Consider the following 25,691-nt stretch of genomic DNA (forward strand, 5'->3'; position numbering starts at 1 on the left):
GTATAAGCATTAGGTATTTTTAAGGTTTTAACAGAATTCTTAACGGATTTTATTAATTTTTTTTTGGAAATTGCCAAATTTGTACCAAATGGCGGAGGGTATTAAAAGTTCGGCCCGGCCGAACTTACAGCTTTTTTACTTGTTTTTTGATCAAAATACTTGAATCGATTTTAGAATCTTGGCAAGCTAAATTGTATTTAAACCATTTACACATATTTTTTCTCAAATTTTATTCGAACTTATAATAAAATATCGAAAGAACTTAAAACTCTTTGTTTTTTTTTTCAGTAGATATAAGACTTATGTATAATCCTATAGCATTTTGTGTCAATGTGTTTGTGTGTGTTTTTATCTTCATAAATATATAAGTATATATACTTTCTGTTGTCATAATATCATGATATATATTTGTTGTTGTTGTTCTTGTTTATTTTCATACATATATATCCTTGTGGTTTTTCTCCTTAACTCTTCGCTTTGTTATTTATAACTTTTCAATATTTTTTTTATTTATTTTTACATACAATATTAATATTATACAGGATATAAGCATATGTCCTGTGCTGTATTTCGTATTTTCTTTTTTTTTTTTTTGTTTTGCTTCTTTTGTGTCTCTGTGGTGTTAATATTCTTGTTATAGCTATTGTTCTTTCTTTCTCTCTTCTTCCGTTTTGAGTGTTTTTTTTTTTTTCAAAATCTCTTGATTTCTTTTTCTAGCAACCTCTTAAAAATTACTTCCTTTCTCGATTCTGACTATGATCGTAATGTTTTGTTATGTTCGTTCGCTTGTTGTTGTTTCTGTTTTTTGTTTTGCTTAAATTTATGTATATAATATTTTACTTATATATAAGTATATATCTTTGTCTAGCATTTGTTTGTTTTTGGTTTTGGTTTTTTTTGCCTATTAATTTGTGTGTGTATGTGTCTCAGTTTTGAAATTCTGCAAAGATTGTGGGCTTTCGAGAGAGCCTTTTTAGCTGGCCATCCACCTGCATTTACTCATTTAATTTGTGCCATTCGGCAATTTGTCTTCGTGGTGAGTTGCACACTTCATTCCAGTGATTTAAGGCTGTACCATTCGAATTGGGTCCACCCAATTCAAGTCGTCCAATAACCTAGAAGGAGAAGGGAAAACACATTAATTTGAAATACCGCTTTAGCTTGAATTTCGAACATTTCCAACGTTTGTCAGACGGTTTTCAAAATTTATAATTTTTATGGCCATAATCACCTTTTCCAACTTATTTTTAAATTTTTGAATTTCGAAAAACACCCGGATAAATTATAGTATGGAGGGTATATTAAGTTCGTCATTCCGTTTGTAACTCATCGAAAAAATAATTTTTGACCCAATTCTTAATCAGTCTGTCTGTCCATCTATTGTAATTACGCTAGAGTCAAAACGAATATAAGATGGAAGCTAACATTTTGCACAGATCAGTCTTTTGTCTGCAGGCATGTAAAGTTTGAAGATGGGTTATATCTGTCGATATGGTATAGCCCTCATATAACTTCGCTAGATTGATGATTTTAGCTATATTTTTCAATGAAATTGTCTGAAAATTCACAAAAGGAGTTCCTTCTTAGTACTTTACGCACTGGAAGAGTATTATCAATATGTGTCCACGATATCGAATATCCCCCACATAACGGTACCCCCGATATTCGGCATTTTAATGATTTTAGCAACATTTTGTCTAAAATTCCATACAAGAAGTTCTTTCTAAGCACTTTACCCCCTGGAAGATTATTGTCTACATAGGCCCACGATATCGTATGTTCCCCATATAACTGAACCTCCCTATATTCGTTATTTTGATTATTTTAGGGGCATTATTTTCCTGAATTGTTTCAAATTTCGTATTTAGAGTTCGTAATGGGAATTACAGCCTGTGACAGAAAATTGTCTATGCAGGTCCAGGTCTTTGCATAGCCCCGATATTCGTTATTTTGATGAATTCAGGGACATTATTCACCGGAGTTGTTCCAAGTTTCGTATTTAGAGTTCGTAATGGGAACTACAGTCTATGACAGAAAATTATTTATGCAGGTCCAGGTCTTCATACGGGCTCCCTATACTCGGTATTTTGACGATTTAAGGTACAATATTCACCAGAAGTTTTAGAAATTTCGTATTTGAAGTTCCAAGTAGGTACTACAGCCTGTGACATGAAATTTTCCATGCTGGTGCAGGTCTTCGTATAGTCCCCTCCCTATATTCCGTATTTTGATGATTTTAGCTACATTATTTTTTCAAGTTTTGTATTTGAATATTGTAATGGCCTATGACAAAAGTTGTCTATGCATTCGTATAGACCCCAATATAAAGTCGACATCCTATATTCGGTATTTTTAAGATTTTAACAGAATTTTTAACGGATTTTATTTTATTATTTTTTATTTATTTTTATCTATCTATATTTTTTTTTGAAAATTACATACTCTTTTTTTCTTTCTCATTTACCTTTTTTTAATTCACATCTATAGGCCCCTATTTAATGCTCAATAATAATGCTGAACAATTTTCTATCGCTGCTTTTTTTAACCTTTAAATTTCTGTATTCATGGAATAGAACTTTTTTCAAATTTACATTTTTTTGATTTGCAAAAATATCCTCCTTTGATTTGTATAAAACAATTAAAAACACCTATACAGCAGAGCTCACTCATTCAGCAGCCCATGTCCATCATTCATGCATGTTTTAAAAATTTTCCAATCAATTTTGTGTTCACATCTTTGTTAAGCTTTTCACAACGAAAAGGTTTTTATTGATTTATGACGAAGGACGAATTTTCGAAACTCCGCCTTTTCTCATCCAAGAGCGAGCCTCATACAAAATTTCAAAATCCTAGCTTTTAATGATCGTTCGATAAAAATTCTGTACCATTTCGTACTTTTTGGTACATGTAGTAGCCTTAAATTCGACAGTACCCCATTTCACATAAAGTGACCCTCATGAAAAATGTTAAACTTTCTAATCGCTCAACAACCACGTTGTAGCTTTTGAAGTATGAATTTACGAAAAAATCACGACTTATCTCAACTTTCTACACCAAGACTGAAAATCATACAAAATTTCAAAATCTCAGTTTTTGCTGGTGACTTCATAACGATTTGGTACCATTCCGTATGTTTTGATATTTATCATAGCCTTTTGGCTATTATTCTTTTCCAATCGTTCAGTGACGATGTTGTAAATTATGGTAGCTTCCATACCCTTGAAGTAATATGTTACCATTTCGTACCTTTAAGTACTTTTTATTCCACTAAACTGTGAATCTTTTTGTACACTTCGTACCTTTGAAGTAATGCTGTACCGTTTCGTACCTTTAAGTACTTTTTATTCCACTGAACTACGAATCTTTTTGTACACTTCGTATCTTTGAAGTAATGCTGCACCGTTTCGTACCTTTGACCCCCATGTAAATTTTAAACTTTCTAATCACTCAACAACTACCTTTAGTACCTTTGAAGAACGAAAAAAAAATCCGACTTATCTCAACTTTCTACACCAAGAGTGAAGCTCATACAAAATTTACAAATCCTAGCCTTTTCTAGTCATTTTACAACGATGTGGCGCCATTTCGTACATTTTTGTATTTATCATGCCCTTTTGGACGATATTTTTTTCCTATGACTATTTTGTAACTTTTAGTGCCTTTCGTACCCTTTAAGTAATGTAGTACCATTTCTTATGTGCTTTAATTTCTTGTGGTTCCCTTGAACTATGAATCTCCAAAAACCCAGGCGTTTTGTCTCCTCAATTCCAAATGTTGCACAACATCAATGTTTAACCTTTCTGTACTTTTTGTACCGTTAAAGTTCGAAAAAATAAAAAGATCTAACTCTTCCAAAGCCTAATAATAATGTTATCCCTTATCCCTGAAGTACGAATTTCCAAAAATCTCCCCCTATATGGTACGAATTACCAAATCTATTTCTACACACAGTGCTCCTAATTCAAAATTCCACCTCTCTTCCTACACTATATTCGCAACTTAGTATTATTTAGTATTTTTCGTACACTGTATATAATTTCCAAACCCACCTCCTTATCTCGACTTACACATGGTACACTTTATTACACATTTCCAAAACATTCTCCTTATGTCGGGCATTCTTTCCAACTTGGATTCCTTTATACTTTTATAAATTTTTAGTTCTACTCGGAAAGAAAACATCATGGTACGAAATTGGTAACTTTTAGTACATTTGCCACTTTTAAAGTCCGAATTCCTAAATAATTGTTGGTACATTTATGTTACACTCCTCCAGTTACCCCAATACCAATATTTCAAAATTCTAGTTCTGCCGTTCACCCAAAACCATTTTTTACCAAATTTAGTACCTTTTAGTACAATTCTTTCTTTTTAGATCACTTATAGTTCTTACTTTTAGACACTCTTAAGTTGCCCTATCTACACAACATCAAAAGCCGTCATTCCAAATTTCAGATTTCCAACTCTATCCCACCCCCATACAAAATTAATATAATTTAGTACTTTTCCTCCTTTTTAGTACGTATTCCCAAATTCACCGCCATATATCAACCTACCGCTCAAAAAATGATCAATATAAAAATTGTTATATGATTTCCAACTCCATTCCTTCCCCAAATACCAAATTTAGTACACTTATCGTACCCTTTTCCCGAACGACCTCTATATCTCAGCCGTGTACAATTACTCTTTGATGAGTTTTATGCTAAATGTCAACATTCCATATTTACCCCTTTACCCAATACCATATTGTACCAATTTAGTACAATTTGGTACTATTGGCACACCTAGTTATGCATTTCCAAAACCACCTCTTTGTAATAAGCATACTTCCCAACTTTGATTCCCATACACAATTTTAAAATTTTCGATCTGGATCGCCCAAAACCAAATTGTACCATATTTAGTACAGTTAGTACCGTTCTTACACTTAGTACTCATTTCGAAAACAGCCTCCTTTTATCAACCCTACTTCCCAAAACTTGATTCCCGTACCAAATTTAAAGATTTTACCTCCATCCGTACATAATTTAGTGCATTTTAGTACTTTTGGTACACTTATTGTTTCAATCAACCTCGTCGTCTCATTCGTCTATCTTACACACCATCAAATACCCCCATTTCAAATTCCAAATTTCCAACTCTTTCCCCTCCCCAAATACGAAATTTATTATAATTTAGTACTTCTCGTACTTTTTAGTACGTACTTGGAAATTCACCTTCATGTATCAACCCAAAAAATTCTTTTAATTTCTAACTCTATTCCTTCCCCAAAATACCAAATTTAGCACCATTTAGTACCTTTCGTACTTTTCGCGTACGTATTTCCAAAACCACCCCCAAATCTCAAACCTAGACACTGACAATGCCCCAAACCCCAAATTTCGGAGTTCAAGCCATATCCGTTGACTCAATGTCAAATTGGGTTCAATTTAGTACCATTTTCGCGTCCATTTACCCATATCTTCTACAAAAACAATATCGGATGAGATGCCAAATGGTGAGAATTTCCGAAATCCTTGGTGAATGAATACCTATCATCGGCATTCTCCAGTTAAACCCTAAAACTCCCATATTTACCTCATTTTTGGTAACACGATCCCAGTCTAACAGCATCAATTCAAGTGACACTCCTTCCAAAGTCGCTCCAGTTCCCTGAAATAGAAAAATACACCATAAAATCTCCTCCTCTGCCCACATCACAAGGTCAATAAATCACCCACCTCAGCTGCGGGAATATCGAAAGCAAAACTCTCATTGAAAACAGGACTCAGTGTGCGTTTCTTGACATGTGTCTTCTTCTTGGCGATGCGCTGGCCATTGTACAACAAATAGATTTTGACATAGGGATCAGCCAAACCGGTCACATCCATGCGTGGTAGATTGCGGGCCTTCAACAGCACCACTGTCAAACGTCCGGCAGCTGGTTGCCAACACAACGAAATCAAAAGTTCGCCACGACCCTGGGCCCGTATCTTCAAACTACGTGGTTGAATTTCCTTGCTGATCGACAAAGCCTCCTTGGAAATATCACCGATTTCAATGCTCGACAATGGACAGACCACCTCGCCAATGACATCATCACGCGAATAACGATCAAAGCTCAGGATGACAAAATGCAATGACATATTCTGCAAATCATTGATGTTCAAGCCATAGAAAGTGAAATCCTCATCGTAGACCGGGTTACGGGTGTTGCGCACAACACGGGTCTTAACCTTGTGCTGTTTGTCGGGCAACAGCTGCAATTTGACATAGGGATCAGTGGCAGCCTGGGTGCGTCCATTCATACCGGCTGGGATATCACTGCCATTGTTGCCAGTCGAGGGATTGTTCGAATTGCCGCCACTACTCTTCGAGGGTAAACCACGGCAACGGATGATCGACACCATTAGGGCATTCCGTTCGGCCAAATAACGTAGCTTGAAAAATATAGAACCCAATTTGCCGTACTGTTCCAAATGCAGATCAGTGCTGGCATTGCTAATCATCGACTCTTGCATGGCACCGCTCATCTGACTGGATCGTCCAGCAACGACACCATTGTTGGCACCACCACTACCACTGGGACTCTTGGCCTCCACAGGGGAATGTTTCTCACTCCCTCCGTTATACTTGACCTGTTTGGGTTTTATCTCATCTTCTTCCATATACTTGACAGTCTGTGGCGAGATTGGCGATGAGGCATTCTGATCGGGCATTGGTTGTAGGATACCTAATTGCTTGGTACCCGTTGGCGATGGTGACTTCTTCAGATAGTGTGGTGGCTGGCCACTAGGCGAACGAACAGCTGTCGGACGTCGTGTCGGTTGAAAGGGAAATGTGGCATCGTGTTGATTCTGTTTGCGATTACGGGCTCTCATTTGGCGGGCACATATGCAGGCCACCGCCCAAAGGGCACCGGCCGACACAAGGCCCAATATAGCGGGAAGTACTGCAAATAGATAAGATAAAAAGTAACATTTAATGAATGAAATGAATATAAGTTATTAAATGAAAAACAAGTAAAAGAAAACTGGAAACATAAAAAAATGCAAAAACGTCCGACAGATATAAAAGAAATGGGGATATCTCCAACAAAAAATAAAATAATTTGAACCTCGTGTAAAACTCTTCTCACATGGCTCCTATTGGCAGGATTTTTTCTAAGAGAATTAAATTATCCTTCAAAGATAACCATTCGAATAACTGTTACTGAGAGATGAAATAGCAGGAGGTTTTCCATGGAGGTAACACTTTGTATATTCTACACCGCATAGTGATAAGGGTATTATGTCTTTGGCTGGAAAACCACAAGTGGCTATGATTAGAGCACTCCAGCATTTAAATGTGAATAAATCGTTTGTGCCACGTACCATCGCTCGTTACCGTGATATTGGTAGCGTAGCCCGACGTCAAGGAAGTGGAAGAAAACAGCAACATCAGCAGAAATGCTGCCAAAATTAAAGAAGCGATCGAAACCCGCGTAGCAGTGGTCGAAAAATGGCTCGTGAGATGAACATATTGCAATATTCCATTCGGAAAATATTGAAAAATGAGCTCGGGGTGAAGCCATTGAAATTCCAAAAAGTGCAATATCTTACACCGCAACAGAAAGAACAGAAATAGACTCAAAATAGCTAAAGAGATGCTTCGCTTGGCCGAAAGTGGTGGACTGCCGAATTTGGTTTTCTCCGATGAGAAAACATTCGTTGTCCAGCAATCAGTGCCAAAGAGGTCAGGTGAAAATGTGCACCTTCGGTTGGCTACAAGAACTCATGCGCCGGCCATGGTGAAGTGTGGGCCGCCATAACAGCCGATGGTCGCTCTCCGCTCGTATTAATCGACCGTGGCATCAAAATAATTGTCCGACCATTATCGCGAAAATATTCTGGAGGGTATATTAAAGCCTTGGGCACGCAAACATTTTGGCTCCAGACCTTGGACATTCCAACAGGACTCAGCACCATCGCACTCAGCAAGCGCCACACAAGAATGGTTACAAAATGAGGTTCCTAGCTTCATTTCCAGCGCACAATAGCTACCAAAATCTCCGGATAACAATCCGTTGGACTATTGTGTCTGGAGTATTTTGGAAAGCAAGGTTGGCACTAAAAAATACCAAAGTAAGCGCTTCGCCGGGAATGGGCCAAAATACTGCAGAGCAACATTCGGACAGCGAGTGACGGTTTCATTGGCCGTTTGAAGGCCATAATTCGTGCCAAAGGTGACCAATTCGAACAAATCTAAACTTATTCTAAAATTAGATGCTATTTCCGACAGTTTTTGCTTTAAAAAATTAAAAAAAAATAAAAATTGCGTTTGACTTTGTTGCAGTTTTTTATCTCACCCTGTACGGGGCCCATACTAAGGCGAGCACCTGCATACGCAATTTTTAGTCGTTATATGGGACTATACTGGCAAAATACACATGTGTGCAAAATATTAGCCTTCTATCTCAATTCGTTCGAAAGATAGTGTGATTAGAATAGAGAAACATATGGACAGGCAGACACACAAACAGAGGGACATCACTAAATCGACTTAACATTTTACGCTGATCCAGGATATATATACTTTGTAGAATCTATAATAAGTATTTCGAGGAATAAAAATCGGAATGACAAAACTAATATACCCTCCATAGAATGGTGTAGGGTATACAAAAAAATTCATATATCATTATAGGGACGACTACGGTACTATATCGTCATAGGAGGCGCAAAAACAAAACGGGAATCTATATTCACAGTGTTCTACCACAAGAATTGTTATCTATTACGAATCTTTAACAACAAATTTAAACAATTCTAGGCGAACATAATATTTATAGCCCTTTACAAACTACATTCACGAAAATTTAGACAAATCCGTTTAAAAGCTGCGGCTCAAATCGCAAAAAAAACTAATATCTCAAGGTATGTTTATATGAGGCTATAGTAGAATGTAGACCTATATAGAAAATATTCTACCATTGGAGGTACAGGACGTTAATACTCTTAATGACAAGTTTGGAATAATTTCGTGGAAAACTATCGAATATTGGGAGGTACGTTTGACCCAATTTGTGTTAATTTTTAAGCTTTACGTCAAATGAGAGTCATACAGACAATCAACTCACCACAGTTGATTACAAATTCCTTAAATTTGAGATAACTTATATGAAGTTAAAAAATAATATCAAGAAAGTCCTAAGATTTTAATTTTGTATTTTAATATGGAATGTCATTTTTCACAAAATGTTGCAGGGAGAGATACTCAAAATATCTAAAATTTGGAAGTGCAGTTATATATAATCAATACATAATAGTTGATTTATCTTCTGTCAGTTTAGAACTTAAAATGACAAGTTACTCATTATTGGTTTTGAAATTATTGCGGAAACCTTCCAAAAACCAACATTTAGGTGAAAAGTAATGTGGGGCCTATACCAAATACCAGAGCAATCTTGAAAAGTTTTAGCATGGAGAGATTAAATCTACTCAGAACTCTAAACGTTAATTTTCAGATGATAGGTTTAAAATTGTGGTCAAAACATTCAAAATAACGAAAATGAGGAAGTAACGCTATACGGGTCCTTACCTAAACGTGGACCGATATGTCCCATTTTTAATATCAAAAATACTAAGAGCTACAAATATCTGAGCAAAATTTCAAAGCGATAGGTTTCCCAGAGTTAATCTCCATTTTTGGGGATCTCACTCCAATTCTGTGTCAATTCAACTATGTCCGTCTGTTGAAATCACGATACAGCCCACATTATTTGACGCAGAGCTTCAAAATTTAACAGAACAATTTTTATTGTGTCTAGGATGGTCGGTATTGAAAAGGAGATATATCGGTCAACGTTTTGGAATAGCTGCCATATAAAGGTACCCCCAGAAATTCGGTATTTTGATGATTTTCGCCACATTTTTTCCACGGGCTTGTCTAAAAATTGGTATATGTAGGTCATAATGGGTTCTAGTTTTACAGGCAGAACATTGCATGTACAGGTCCACGTTTTCGTATAGCCTCCGTATAACGGTACCTCCCGATATTCGATATTTTGATGATTTTCCCGCATTTTTCCACGGAGATGTCTAGAAGTTGATATTTGTAGCTTATAATAGGTTCTAGCTCGTGTGACGAAAAATTGTATGTATAGGTCCACGGTATAGTCCCCATATAACGGTACTTCTCTTTATTCGGTATTTCGATTTTTGTCACATTTTTCACGGATATGTCTAAAAATTCGTATTTGTAGGGTATAATAGGTTCTTGCTCGTGTGGCAAAACATTGAAGGTATAGGTACACGTTTTGTTATAGACCCCATACAACGGTACCTTTCGATATTCAGTATTTTGATGAATTTTGTCACATTTTTTACAGATTTGTCTAAAAATAGGCCTTTGTAGGTCATAATGGGTTCTAGCTTCGGTGGCGAAACTTTGTATGTATAGGTCCATGTTTTGGTATAACCCCTACCTCCCGATATTCGAAACTTTGATGATTTTTGCCACATTTTTCCACGGATTTTTCTAAAAATTGGTATTTCTTGTTTATAATGGGTTCTAGCCTGGTGGCATAATATAAAATATATAGAGCTCCACGTTATTATAGCGCACATATGACTATACCCACCGATATTCGGTATTTTGATAATCCTGTTCACATTTACCCACATAATTGTTTCAAATTTGGTATTTTAGAAGATTTGATAGATGGCAATCCTCGAAGTATAAAATTGCCTATATAGGTTCCCGTTTTGGTACTTTATGGGTTTTTAATAAATATAACTGCATTATGCAAACTGTCTTACTGGTATAGGAAGTTTAAAGTGAATCACGCTTGAATTCAGATACTTTATATAAAAATGTTTCCTTTACCCTAAGCTGGAGGGCATTGAAAGGACGGCCGGCCAGGATCTTGACTATATCTTCCAATAGATTTGGATCTACTTATATTACTTTGAGATTCTAACTTTCAAATGTATATTCGTGTATTATTTTTTAGCTGTCATTTCAAAATCACTGTCACAAAGTATTATTTTTTATTTCTAGCCTCAAAATAGATATAAGAAAATTTTTTTAACAATAAACTTTTCTTTAGAGCTCTCTTAAAAACATTATTCGTAACAGTTATATAAAAATAATTAACTGCATCTGAAATATCCATGTCAACTCTCGTAACACCAAACTTCAGCCATATGACCACCTGAACCCCCGGTTTGTTGTAAGAAACTGAGAAATTCATCAAAGAATGGAAAGGGGGCATTATCTTGTTTGGCTAAAAATGTTTCTAAAAATAACTGAAGGTATGCATAAAAATAAAATTAGCAGTATACACAGGTATTTTGTTGTTGTTGTCGATGATTCATTATATACCCATATAGCTTTTTGATTTGACACGAAAAATATTATTATTATTGCATTATTTAAAGAAACATAAATTATGAACATACATTTATGTAAACAGCAAAAAAATTGTGTTAATATGTTCGGAATTGGTGTCAAAAGGTACGGCGACAGAGAACAAGAAGCACACAACATCACAAAAAATCAAAACAACCACCCCCAGCAGCCATGGAAAACAGAGCTGGTAAGAATCGCATCCCCCACCGCCACCCATCGAAACGAAAACAGCTAAAATAAAACCTCATCCCCCTTCATTATCTGAATACGGCTAAAAAGGAAAATTTTGCAAACAACAACAGTAACCATATGATGGAAGAAAAAATACATGTATACATTGCAAGATTTTTCATTTTCGTTTTTGATTAACTTTTGAGTTAGAAAAACATAAAACAATAAAAATTATTTTAAAAAATTATAAAAAAATAAAAACTAATTTTAAAAATTTGTTATTTTACCAAATTCTTCAGAGGTACTTACTTGTTGTCATAGCGCTTATATCGGGATTATTTGAGTATTCGTCACCCATTTTTTTAGATTGTATTCCTTATGTTGTTGTTTTTTTTTTATTAAACCTTTTGTTATCTTTTTGTAGCGTTTATTTAGTTTATTTTTAAAACTGCAATAAATATTGTTTATTATATTTTTTTCGTTAGCAAAAAAAAAATCGAAGTTTCTCCTTCTATTCGCCAAACAAACTTATCGTCGTCGTCGTAGCCGTAACCGTTGCGTGAAAAGCTTTTATCTAATGGAAACAGGAGAAGAAGAAGAAGACAATGAAAATAACAGCATCAAAATTGGCCACAAAAGCAGCAACTTCGCCGCACTTTATCATCATTCTTTACTTCACTTCATTTTCACAGACATTGTATTTACGAATGCCTAAAAGTATGCTAAGGTTTATCTCCTTTCCACTTGTGGCAGTGAGAGAGCTTTCAAACAATGTATGCTCTTGTTGTCTCTTTCACATTTTCACTCTTAACACACATATACACTTGACTCACTTCCCCTGGCAAAATACCGTTATTGGGAATTTGTAGTTGTTGTTGTGTTTGTTGGTGGCGAAGGAGGGTTCGAAACGACACAAAAACACTTTTACACCACACCACACGACCGACACACATTCACAAATGACTTTGAAAGGATTTCAACATTTCGTTGTATTTCGTTTAATCACGTTTCGTTTCGTGTATTGTCTTGCATTGTTTCGTTGTTTGTTTTTGTTTTTTTCCTCCCCCCATTTGAAATTTATCATTTGTTTTTGTTTGTTTGTTACAAGGTAGAGCTGGTAGCTAGCTGGGCATAACTTTGATTACCCAGTTGTGTGTTACAGTGTAATGGACAATGAGTGTGACAATGTGAAAAAAACTTTTTGGCAAACTACGTCATTGGCGGGGTTATGTTGGTTTCCTGCTGGGGTTATTTTCCGTGGTACGTACACAACGTAAGTGTTACGTAGTGAAATACCTATTGGCTGAATTTCGAACCACCATACTTAATATAGTGCGGGGTATAAAAAAAATTACAAACCGAATTTCAAAACCAGTTCTCTGGACTATGATGCAGAGCATTGGATTTGAAATTCAATTTGTAAATTTGTATACCCTTAACCACACATAGTATGGAGGGTATATTAAGTTCGTCACTCCGTTTGTAACTCATCAAAATAATTTTAGACCCAACAAAGTATATACATTCTTGATCATTCTTTCACAGAAATGTCTTTTGTCTGTAGGCAGGTCAAGACTTGATTTTGATGATTTTAGCCACATTTTTCAATGATATTTCTAATATTCTACACAAGGAGTTCTTCGTGACTACTTCACCCACTGAAAGAGAATTGTTTATATTGGTCCACGACATCGTATAGTCTCCACACAACAGTACCCACGACATTCGGTATTTTGATGATTTTAACAACATTTTTCAATGGAATTATCTTTAATGGAATATTATAAAAACCCACACAAGCCGTTCCTTCTGAGTACTATACCCCCTGGAAGAGTAACGTCTATAAGTCCACGATATCGTATATCCCCCATATAACAGTACCTCCCGATATTCGGCTTTTTTATGATTTTAGTGATATTTTTAATAGAATTGTCTTGAAATCCACACAACGGGTTCCTTCTGAGTACTTTACCCCCTACAGGGCAATTGTCTATATAGGTCCACGGCATCGTATAGTCCCCATACAACAATACCCACGACATTCGGTATTTTGATGATTGTAGCCAAATTTTTCAATGAAATTGTCTGAAAATCCACAAAAGGAGGTTCTTCTGAGTACTTGAGTACTACCCACTGGAAGAGTATTGTTTATATAGGTACACGATATCGTATATCCCCCATATTACGGTTCCTCCCGATTTTCGGTATTTTGATGATTGTAGCCAAATTTCTCAATTAAATAATCGGAAAACCTACAAAAGGAGTCCCTCTGAGTACTTTACCCTCAGGAAGAGAACTGTCTATATAGGTCCACGTTTTAGTATAGCAGCCATATAACTGAACCCCCTGATATTTGGTATTTCCGTGATTTTAGCGACATTATTCACCGGAATTGTTTCAAATTTGGTATTTGAAGTTCGTAATGGATACTACAGCCTATGATAAAAAATTGTCTGTGCAGGTCCACATCTTCGTATAGCCGCCATGTAACGCTACCTGCCTATATTCGGCGTTTTGATGATTTAAGCGGTATTATTCAACGAAATTGTTTCAAACTACGTATTTGAAGTCCGGAATCGGTACTACAGCCTATGACAAAAACTTAGCTATAAAGAAGACCACGTCTTTGTATAGCCCCCATATAAAAGGTTTCATCTTAGATGTATTTTTCTACGGATTTTTTTTTTTTTTTTTTGGAATTTTTCAAGTTCCTTCAAAATAGTGGAGGGCATTAAAAGTCCCTCTCGGTCGAACTTTGCTGCTTTTTATACCCTCAGCCATATGGCTGATACGACCAAAACGTACCTCATCGAAATAACGGTTTCAGACCCTAGATCTCTTTGTACCAAATCCGTTTCAGGACATTTGGAGTCGATTTAGCGGTGTACTTGCATTCGTCCGTCTGGCTGGTACACACGATAACTCTCGAAGGGATTTTAATATTTGTTCCAAATGCGGCACATTATAATATTATTATCAAATTAGAGTTCAGAGATGGGCAATATCGGTTCACCTCATCAAGAACCACCGACCCCCCCCCACCCTCCACAAAAGGTCAAAATTTTCAAAAAAATATTTTTCTGCGCAGAACGAAAAAGGTTGATCCGATTTTGCTTCAACTTTGCAAATCCTAATATTTGCATCAGTGCTAGATCAGGTGCGAAAATGAACATCGGTTCACTCCATCAAGTACCTCCTACGCAACGGCTCAAAATTTTCAATAATTATAACTTTTATAAAATGTGATGTAAGAGTCCGATTGTCTTCAAATTACACATCACATCACAATATATTTTAATAAGCCAAAATTTGTTGTGAAGATGAAATATATCGGTCGACTCCTTCCGGTCCACTCATTCCTTCCCCCACAAAACGGTCGAAAGTTTCAAAAAAAATTTTCTGCACAGAAAGAGAAGCAATAATCTTACTTAGCTCCAACTTTGCAAATTCTTGTATTTTTGGCAGTGTTAATTCAGGTACGAAAATGGGCATTATCGGTCCACTCCATCAAGTACCTCCCCCACAAAGGGTCAAAATTTTGAATAATTACAACTCTCATTGAATGTGATGTAAGAGTCCGATTGTCTTCAGATTTCACACATTCCAATATTTTTATTAACCCAAGTTCTGGTGTTAAGATGAAATATATCGGTCCACTCCTTCTGGTACCTCCCCCACAAAAGCTCGAAAGTTTAAATATCCATTAAGTTCAATTAGACTTGGCACATCTGAATATTTCCCCCACCAAGGCTCAAAGTTTTGAATAACCAAAACGTTTATAAAATCCGAAATAAGCATCAGGTTCTCTTTATATTTAACACATACCATTATTTCTACTAACACAAGATTTGTTGTTGAGATGGGATATATCGGTCCACTCCTTCTGGTACCTCCCTCACAAAGGCTTAAATACCCATTAAGCTCATAAAACGGGGAATTAATATCCGATTTCATTCGGACTTAGCACATCTCAATATTTCCATCAACACAAGATCTGTTATAAAGATGATAGAGACCGCACCATTTCTTCTGGTACCTGCCTCACAATGGATCAATATTTTGAATAACCAAAACGATCATAAAATCCGAAAAAAACATCCGATTCTTTTCATATCTCACTCATCCAATTACTTCCACTAACACAAGATCTGCTGTGAAGATGGGATATATCGGTCAACTCTTTCTGGTACCTACCCAAAAAGGGTTAACATTTTAAATATCCACGAGGCTCATAAAACGCGAAATAAACATCGGATTCCATTCAGACTGGGCACATCTCAACATTTCCGTTAACACAAGATCTGACCATTTCTTCTAGTACCTCCCCCACATAGGGTTTGAAAAACAAAATGCTTAAAGATGGCGAAATACGCATCCTGCTCTCTTCAAAATTTACACACACAAATATTTTTGCTAACACAAGATCTGTTATGATGATGATATATACCTGCGAACCCCTTGTGGTATCTCACCCACAATGGGTCACAATTTTTAATACCTTTATTTGTTATAACTTGCGAAACATATCAGCGATTTCTTACAACTTGCTATATCCAAATATTTCTCTCAACTAGAAATCTGATATTAATATGGAATTTATCGGAATTTTTAATTTCGCATAAAATTGGATATGAATGTTCGATTTTCTTGTAATTTTGCCCATTTTAATATTTTATCTGTATTAGATGTAGTGCGAAAATGGAATACTTTGGTCGATTATATCTGGTATCCCACGCACATTTTACAACTATTTAAAATTATCCATATCTCATAAAAAGGGAAGAAAGTGGTCAATATAGTCCAAACCTGGCACGTCGCAATATTTGTATCATATTTATTTAGGTCCGATATGAAATGTATAATATGGGTATATTTTAATAATGATAGGTAAAATATATTTGAATAACCGAACATTGACTGAGGGTATAGATCTGTCGCAAAACCGTTTTATACTTTTTAACTTGTTTTATTTTTCGGACGATCCTATATTATGCTATTAACTGGATTCCCAAAATGTTTGTCTAATTACCCAATAATATATCGAAAAGGTTAATTTTGGGCGGTATCCTTCGGCATTTATGACATTCATAATTAATTCAAACAAACTCATTTATTAACTCAATATGGATAACGATGAGAATGCAACATTAATATATGAAATTAAATTAATTTTTACAAATAGGAGGAAATAAATTTAAACGCCGTTAGCAGCCATTTGAGGCTGCACCAATAAACTAGTGAGATTGGTGAACGATTTCCAATATCCGACTTAATTAATTCTTTTGATAAAAAAAAAATAGCTCAAACAATAAACAATTGATTGTTCTTTTAATCGATGGAGATACGATTGGAATGTGCGATAAAGCCAATGAAATATCGATTAATTAGCTCTTCTTTGGGGTTGTCAATTGCCTGTGAGCTATCAGGAGAATATTTCAATGAAATAGTTTAGAAATTGCTGAATGATATTATTAACCCATTTGTGCATTTGTTTTATTGTTTATTAAGTTAAGAATATCAGTTTGTACGGGGAAACATTAACACATTGCAACGTGTATGTGCTTCGTAATATCCATGCATGTATGTGTGTTATAACTAATACAAATATTCGTACAGATTATTGAATATTAGTCTACTGTTAAGTTATTAAACCCTCCACTACTTCAAAGTATACGGGGTGAGCTGAAAAAACTGTAACCATCTTCAGACAACTGACATTTCTAAGCCACTCGTCTGACAGCTGTTAAAATTGTTCCAGTGACAGCTCATTATATTCTTTAAAGCGTACAAAAGCATTTTGGTGAGAATTTTCCAGAAAACAAAAGTTATTCGTGATGGAATTCAAGCGTGATAGTGTGATTTCTTTATATTTGGCTGGAAAACCACAAGTAGCTATCGTTAGAGCACTCCAACATTTAAATGTGAATAAATCGTCTGTGTCTCGTACCATCGCTCGTTACCGTGATACTGGTAGCGTAGCCTGACGTCAAGGAAGTGGACGGAAGAAAACAGCAACATCAGCAGCAGAAAAAGTAAGGAAGCGACTTGATCGAAACGAAACCCGTCACAGTGGCCTACAAATGGCTTGTGAACTGAACATATCGCAGTATTGCATTCGGCAAATATTGAAAAATGAGCTCGGGATGAAGCAATTGAAATTCCAACAGGTAAAAAAGCTGTAAGTTCGGTCGGGCCGAACTTTGAATACCCTTCACCATTTGGTAAAAATTTGGCAATTTTCAAAAAATTAATATCCATTAAAAATTCTGTTAAAATCTTAAAAATACCGAATAAAGCCGTATATTAGGGTCTATACAACGACGTAGTAACCATTGCGAACTTAAAAAAAAAAATTTGAAATAATTCCGGTAAATAATGTCGCTAAAATCATCAAAATACCGTATATCGTTGGGGCTATACGAATCGTGGGGACCTCCACATACAATTTTCTGTCATTGGCTGTAGTATTCATTACGAACTTTAAATACTAAATTTAAAATAGTTCCGGTTCCCCCGATATTCGGTATTTTGATGATTTTAGCGACATTAAAATCATCAAAATACCGAATATTGGGGGAACTGTTACGTGGGGGCTATACGAAGACGTGGACCTACATGACCCATTTTCTGTCTTATGCCGTAGTATCTATTACAAACTACAAATACAAATTTTGAAACAATTCCTGTGAATACTGTCGCTAAAATCATGAAAATACCGAATATAGGGGCTATACGAAAACGTGGACGACATGGTCCATTACAAACTTAACCTGCATGCTGGTAAACTATGCATGTATGCAAAATTTTAGCCTTCTATCTCAATTCGTTCAAAAGATAATGTGATTAGAACAGACAGACAGACGGACATCGCTAGATCGTCTTCGAATTTTTCGCTGATGCAATATATATATATATATATTCTTTATAGGGTCTTATAAATATTTCGAGGAGTTACAAACGGAATGACAAAGTTATTATGGTGGAGGGTATAAAAAGAAAGTTTGATTTATTCGATGCGTGGAGGTGAGATAATGCTGGGTTTTTGGAAATTGAAACTATTACTGTACAGTAATGGAGTAGAATTGAATCCGTTGTATTTGTCAAATAGATAGAACAAGAATTCTAAAATTTGATGTAAAGGCCTCTGGTAGGGTTTAGTAGAGATTTACCAAAGGTTTTTCAAAAATTCGAACTATAATTATACTCAATTTGGTACTATTTGCTGTTATGTAAACGGATAGAGATAAAATCTCGGCATTTAGTATCACAAAAAAAAATCTGGGAAGTAGGGTTCATAAAAATTTGGAACATTATGAGTCTAAGTAAACGCATGGAGCTGGAATTTTGAAATGTAGATTTTGATGGGGTCACTGTTAGTCTGCAGGGTTGAGATTTGTAATTTTTGGCTTTGGGGTCACTTTTTGTAGGTTGAGATATGAAGCTGGCTTTGGAAATATGTAGGAAAACTACTAAATAGTATTAAACTTGGTATTTGGGGAAGGGACAGAGTTGGAAATCTGAAATTTAGAATGTGGATCTTTGTGTTATGTAGGACAGACAAACCAAAGAAATTTTAGAAATTCCAATAATAAGTGTACGGTAGGTACAAAAATGCACTAAATATGGTACCATTGGAATTATGTGAACGGATAAAGGTATAGTTTTTAAAATTTGGTCTGATTTGCTAAGAGTATTGTTATAAACGGTAAAATTTGCATAGAGTGTAGAAATAGGAAGTGAAATCAAGAAGTTTTGTGCGAGCATAACTGTGATTGATAAGACGAATTTTATACGAATACCTTTTAGAAATATGAAATTTCAAACATTAATATTGTACCTAAAATCGTCAAAATGCCGTTATATGGGGGCTATATGATATCGGGGCTACCGATATATATATAGTCCTGCCTGCAGACAAAAGATTGATCTGTGCAAATTTGTAGCTTTCTATCTTTATTTGTTTTGACTCTAGCGTGATTACAACAGACGGGCGGACAGGGCTAAATCATCTTAGAATTTTACGCTGATCAAGAATATATATATACTTTGAAACTCCTATATTCTGGATAAGCGTAAAAATCTAAGACGATCTGGCCCTGTCCGTCCGTCTGTTGTAATCACGCTCTCTTTCGAACAGATTCAGATAGAAGGCTAAAATTTTGCACATATATGTATTTTGCCAGTAAGCTAGATAAATTCGTAAATGACCCATTTTTCGTACAGCCCCCATATAACGGTACCTCCTTATATTCGGCATTTTGATGATTTTAGCGACATTATTCGCCGGAATGGTTTCAAATTTCGTATTCGAAGTTTGTAATGGATACTGCAGCCGATGCCCAAAGATAATTTCGTATGCAGGTCCAGGTCTTCGTATAGCCCCCATATAACGGTACCTCCTTTCATTCGGTATTTTGATGATTTCAGCAACATTATTTTGACATTTTGACAACATACATTGACCGGAATCGTTTCAAATTTCGTATTGGAAGATCTTTAAATGTACTTCACCTATGGCAAAAAATATGCAGTTCCGCGTCTCCGTATAGCCCTTATATGACGGTATCTCCCGATATTCGATATTTTAATGATTTTAGCGACATCACTTACTGGAACTGTTTCAAATTTCGTGTTTAAAGTTCGTAATACAGCCTATGACAAAAAAAACGTATGTAGGTTCACGTTTTTGTGTAGCCCCCATACAATATTACCCACCCCCCCCCCCTTCCCTTTTTTTTGTATTTTGATGATTATAACGATATTATTCACCGTATAAATCTCATCATTTAATCGGTATTTTTCGGAATTTTTTGAAAATTTTCCTTCCAAATGGTAGAGGGTATTAAAAGTTCAGCCCGACTGAACTTATCAGCTTTTTTACTTGTTACATCTCAACTCGTTTTATCTTAATATTTCGATACGTAAAGTTTGATTGTTAGAAGATTGAAATTGTATGGGGGAGATACCAGAAAAAGTGCAATGATATATTCTTTTTTCACATTTAATGAAGAAAATCGCAAAGATGTTTCAAAAATAGTGGACCAATATTGTACCTTTTCGAAATTTACTCATGTGGCAAGTTTGAATTATATCGGGTATAGCCTTCGCCGAATATGAGATTTTTATTACAAAATTTTGAAGTTATTTTGGTGGGACTTGAAATCCAGATTACTTCAGCATTTTCAAAAGATCTCAAAATCCTGAATGAAAAATCAACCTTATTATTAGACGCATTTACTTATCATCTAAACTCCTCTTACGAATCTCTTTCTTTTGCAAAAATTTTGTATTGACAGTAACTTAAATTATCAATTGTTACAAATTATTGGGTAGTTTATTAATATTTTTTGAAATTTGGGAGACCAGATATTCGGGGGCCTTGAACAAAATCCTTAGCTAATTTTTTTTATATGTAGCCCCTACATCGTTTCCTGTGTGAATATATCAGATATTAGAAGGAGCTAACCGTATCAATCCATCCTTACACTTGAACTATAAATGTCCTCCTATGGCTCTCAATATTCGCAAATGAGTCTGTATTTCCCACTCATTCTCTAAGAACTGAAATTATTTATTCATGAATAGGTACGACAATCCTGAATTACCCTCTCAACATAAGGTTTTGTGGTTAGAAAGTCATTTCATAAGAACTAGTATAAACTTATACTCCCTTTTACCCCTTTTTGAATACCGTCATCCACCACACCTATTTTAACTAAATTTGAGTATACCTTAGGGGCCAAGAAAAAATTACTAATCCTCATCAAACAATTTCCAAAAAAGATTAAAAAAACTAATTGAATCCAACTATCAATACTCCTCTGTTCGTTGAATAAAAAAAATATTTTTTTGGGGTCTAATCCAAGGTTTCTGATAAAATAAATTGGTTTTATTATTAAAAAATGTGAAAATTCTTCTCCATGTTATCCTTGATTTTAAAAAAATTAGATCGAAAAAATTTAATAAAAAGTAAAATTTTTAACACCAGACTGTAGTCATTTTAATCAAATTTCCTTGAAATTAAATCCCTTGGGGTCAAATCCAAGGTTTCTGATAAAATAAATTGGTTTTATTATTAAAAACAATTCAACTTCTTCTCCTAGTTATCCTTGAATTTGAAAAAATTAAATCCAAAAATTGAAATGTTGTAATAATTATTTAACACCAGACTGTAGTCAACAATGTAGGGACGTAAGGACCTACGTATAGAACATTTGTTTGATTGTTAGTCTTCTTTTAAGGTTTCTTCTTTTACGCCTTCCCCTTTGTTCTTCTCCCTCCCTCTGTCTCTCTCTTTCTCTCCCCTTCAACTCTCACTATTTGGTCTTTTTTGTATTAATCAAAGGACTGCTAATATTCAACATTTTGTATACATTATTGTATCCTTCTGCCGATATTGGGCGCCACTGCCACTGATGTGTCGTACTGTCGCCTTCGTGTGCGTCAAGTATGAATCATTCTTCGGTTGGGTTTGTTGTTTTCCGTTGTTGTGTCCCAACCCCCCTCCACTTGAGGCACTTGATGTGAGTGTGTATGTGTGTGTTTGTCAGTTTGTGTAAATTTTCGTGGGTTTTCTAACGATGATTAATACGACGAATAGAAGAAGGAAAAAAACTTGAAATTTTTCTTGTATTCGCATTGGGGAAAAAACGAATGATTTTTTCCATTGGGATGTCACATTTTCAAGTTCATTGAAACAAAAACATTTTTTTTGTCTGCAGGGAAAAACACAATAATACAAATTATTGTTTTAACTTCTGTTTTTTTTTTTTTTTTTGTTTTTAAATAATTCCCGATTATTCTTTGAGACACTTGAAGTTTTCAATTTTGCACATATGTGTCGTAGGTCTTCTTGGCCTAAGGGTTTTTTGCATTTTTTCATTAATCAGAATATGTATCCTTTCCTTTGGAAGAAAAATCTGAAATTCTTACAATTATTTTATTTGCATTTTTTTGGATCATTCACCAATGTTTGAAACTTTCGAAAAGTTTTCTTTTTTTCAAATTTTATTCCAATTGGATTTCCAATTTGATTTTCCACTCGGTATATACTTTTTTCTTCAATTATCTTCACTTGTTTTTTGGGGTATATGCTCTTTATCTGTTTTTTTTTGCTCAGCACTCCGCTGCGTTGTTTTACGTTAAATGTGAATAACTCGCAATAGTTTCGTCTCTGCCGTTACTTTCGCTTATGGCTAGAATGAGTGGTGCGTATGTGTCAGTGCCAGTCGTCTTATAATCACCACAACCACCACCGTAAATCGTTATTCCTGCACAGGCGCACTAGCTATCCCACCCCTAGTAAAGCTGCATTTACTTTACCGTTACACCGAATTACAACGTTGTCAACAATGACATACACATTTTATCAACCCTGTTTAGTTATTGCGCTTCGAGAAAGATTCTGCCATGAGACATATTTTGACAGTTATGTGGTGAGTTGTATTGAAGTGTCAAAATTGTCAACTGACAGTGGGAGTAAAAGCAAGACGTTTCAGAAAACAGTCTTTAATAATCTCCCCCTCTTAAAAATATATAACTTGACCTTAGTATTAAATGTAAAAGAGGTATTCAGATGCCACCAAAATATAAATGTCCAATTTCACATCAATTCGGAAACAGCCATATATAATAGGTCTGTCTATTTACTTTTCCTGCTAGAAGTATCCCGAAACGTCTCTCTCAAAAAGCAAAGAAATTTTATTCTTTATACCCTACAACACTATGTGTTTGGGGTATTATAAGTTTGATTGGGCCAAACATTATGTAACACCTCGAAATATTGATTTCCCACATAGGAAAGTATATATGGATCTTCCTAGCTCGCCGAGCTGAGTCGATCTAGCTATGTATGTCCGTCCGTCTGTCCGTCTGTCCATGTTAATTTGTAATCACTCTACAGGTCGCAATTATGGCCCGATCTTCACGAAATTTAGAATGGATGGTCAGAATAGAACCCTATTTCTTTTGGAGATGATCGCATAATATTTAGGGGTCGAAATGGACCAAAAACTGAAAAAATGTCGGATTTTGCAGTAGCTATACAGGTCGCAATTATAGACCAATCGACGCGGAACTTCGCATGTAGCTAGAGTTTAGGGCGGGGAAGAAGCCTACCAATTTAGGTGGTCATCGGATAATATTTAGCGGGTAAAATAGACCATATCTTTTGTGTTGAAAAAATTCAAAATTTTTCATTAAACCGCGAATATTTTAAATCGCGGCGAAATCACAAAGTTAAGACAAGGTTACTCCTGATATTTACATTGATGTTAACATCCAACAAAACGGATATATAGCAAAATATGTGCGATATATATGTCTATCAAAGAAGATATGCTTGAAAGATCTCTTATATGTCGAGAACGGCTGAACTGATTTCGACAGTTCTCGTTAATTCAGAATGGCCTCTTGGCAGGAAAGAAACAACATCTAAAAAATCGCATAAAAATATCTCTCTAAAGATGAAAATATTGATTTTGTAAAATGTTCTCATATTTTTTCAATTTTGTCATATTTTTGGCATATTTTCATTTTGAATTAAACATTTGGTAATATTTCTACAGCTAACAAAACTAAGTAGTTAGGATATCAGGATATCATATACAGATCGCATTCATGGCCCGATCCTTACGAAATTTTGCATGGGGATAAGATGAGGGTCAGAATAGAAGCCTACTCTTTTTGGAGATGATCGCCATATATTTAGGGGTTGAAATGGACCAAAAAACTGCAAAATTGTCAGCAGGTCGTAATTATCGCCCGATCCTCACGCATATTTGAATGGGGGTTACTGGACATTGCAAAAGCCAAGCAGTTTTGGATGGCCATCCAAAATTACTCAATGTGTGAAATAGTTTGCCAACTTTTGTAGACAAAATACGAAAATGTCCATTCCAGTGACTTTTTGGAGAATTCACAAATACAGGAAAGACGCACTTCTGACTATTTCGTTAACGCTGATTTCGTTGAAGAATATAGTCAAATGTCTGTATCTCATATAGATGCTTTTCAGTCAAAAACCAATAATAAATGTTAATCTTTTGCCACTTCTGAGAGATTATAGGTCTTTGGGAAATATTGGTTCCAGATCTAGGAAGACCATGAAATGAGCAAATTAGTTTAAGTTGCTATTATTCGAAAATTAGAGAACGAAACCTGATGGTTTTCTTTTATTATTTATCACAATATCTTGTGGAATTCTTTCGAGTATATCGTCCATATAAGCTGTCTCTTTTATTATTGTGTTGTAGGGTATTCAACGGTCGGCCCCGCTCGACTGTAGCCTTTGCTTACTTGTTTTTGTCAGAAAATAGTAAAAGTTAACTGACAGATGCGAATAATAAGAAAACAGGCGTCAAAATCTTTCATTTTGAAGTTTACCGAGACGTTGCTATAGCGTTGCCCATCCGTCCGTCTGTCATCAGTCTGTGGAAATCACTTTAGCTTCCAAACGAAATGAAGTAGGTTGATAAAATTTTTCTTAAAGGTAGGGTAAGGGCGCCTAAGTCCGGCATGTCCCAGTAGTCGGCAGTTTTGAAATTTAAACTTAAATAACTAAGAATAGAATTGACCAAATAATGAAATAATTGCAAAAAAGCGTCAAGAGTGTTCTCTTCTCCCTTTCTGTAAAAAAAACAATGAGCTCCGATCATTTTTTACGAGAGAATAGCGGTTTTCGTCAGTGAGTGTCTTCTAACGCATGCGATGGTGCTTGTTTGTAAAGAAAACCAGTAAGGAAAGCTCAAAAGTCGGGCGGGGCCGACTATATGATACCCTACACCACTATACATATTTAGTAGAGCTCTCGTAAAAAGGTTTATACAGGGCATTTCAGAGCTCTAGGAGATATTTGGTACAAAATCAAAATCTATCTAATTCTATCGTGCATTTTACGAACTATAGCTATATCTGAACCGATTTTCACCAAGTTTGATGTATTTGATTCTAGGCTGAATTCGGTCAGATTTGCCAAAACCCAGGACATTTGGGTTGATATTGGCCATTTGTTGCACAATTAACTCGAAATCGAATGAAGATACATATGGGTGCTATATCCAAATCTGAACAGATTTTGAGAAAATTAAAAGCGACTACTTTTGGGCTTTATCTGATATCTGTTACCAAATATCATTCCTGTGAAGAGT

At 35.4% G+C, this 25,691-nt stretch overlaps 1 protein-coding gene across 2 annotated transcripts; it reads right to left on the reverse strand.

The window, feature by feature from the left end:
• Nucleotides 1-580: 580 nt before the first annotated feature.
• LOC101900354 (synaptotagmin-4) lies at nt 581-22,732 on the reverse strand. Of its 2 annotated transcripts, none has more exons than XM_059127964.1 (5): nt 22,477-22,732; nt 11,854-11,992; nt 5,724-6,934; nt 5,581-5,655; nt 581-1,115 (listed from the first exon to the last, which is right to left on the reverse strand). In XM_059127964.1, exons 2-5 carry the CDS (start codon nt 11,900-11,902, stop codon nt 996-998), a joined length of 1,455 nt encoding a protein of 484 aa, XP_058983947.1. In that variant the 5' UTR covers nt 11,903-11,992; nt 22,477-22,732; the 3' UTR covers nt 581-995. The 2 variants fall into 2 exon arrangements, with proteins under 2 accessions (XP_058983947.1, XP_058983941.1); XM_059127958.1 differs by having other exon boundaries at nt 11,854-12,118.
• Nucleotides 22,733-25,691: the final 2,959 nt, after the last annotated feature.

This window comes from Musca domestica, unplaced genomic scaffold, assembly GCF_030504385.1.
Source record: "Musca domestica strain aabys unplaced genomic scaffold, Musca_domestica.polishedcontigs.V.1.1 102, whole genome shotgun sequence".
In the NCBI taxonomy this organism is placed as follows: domain Eukaryota; kingdom Metazoa; phylum Arthropoda; class Insecta; order Diptera; family Muscidae; genus Musca; species Musca domestica.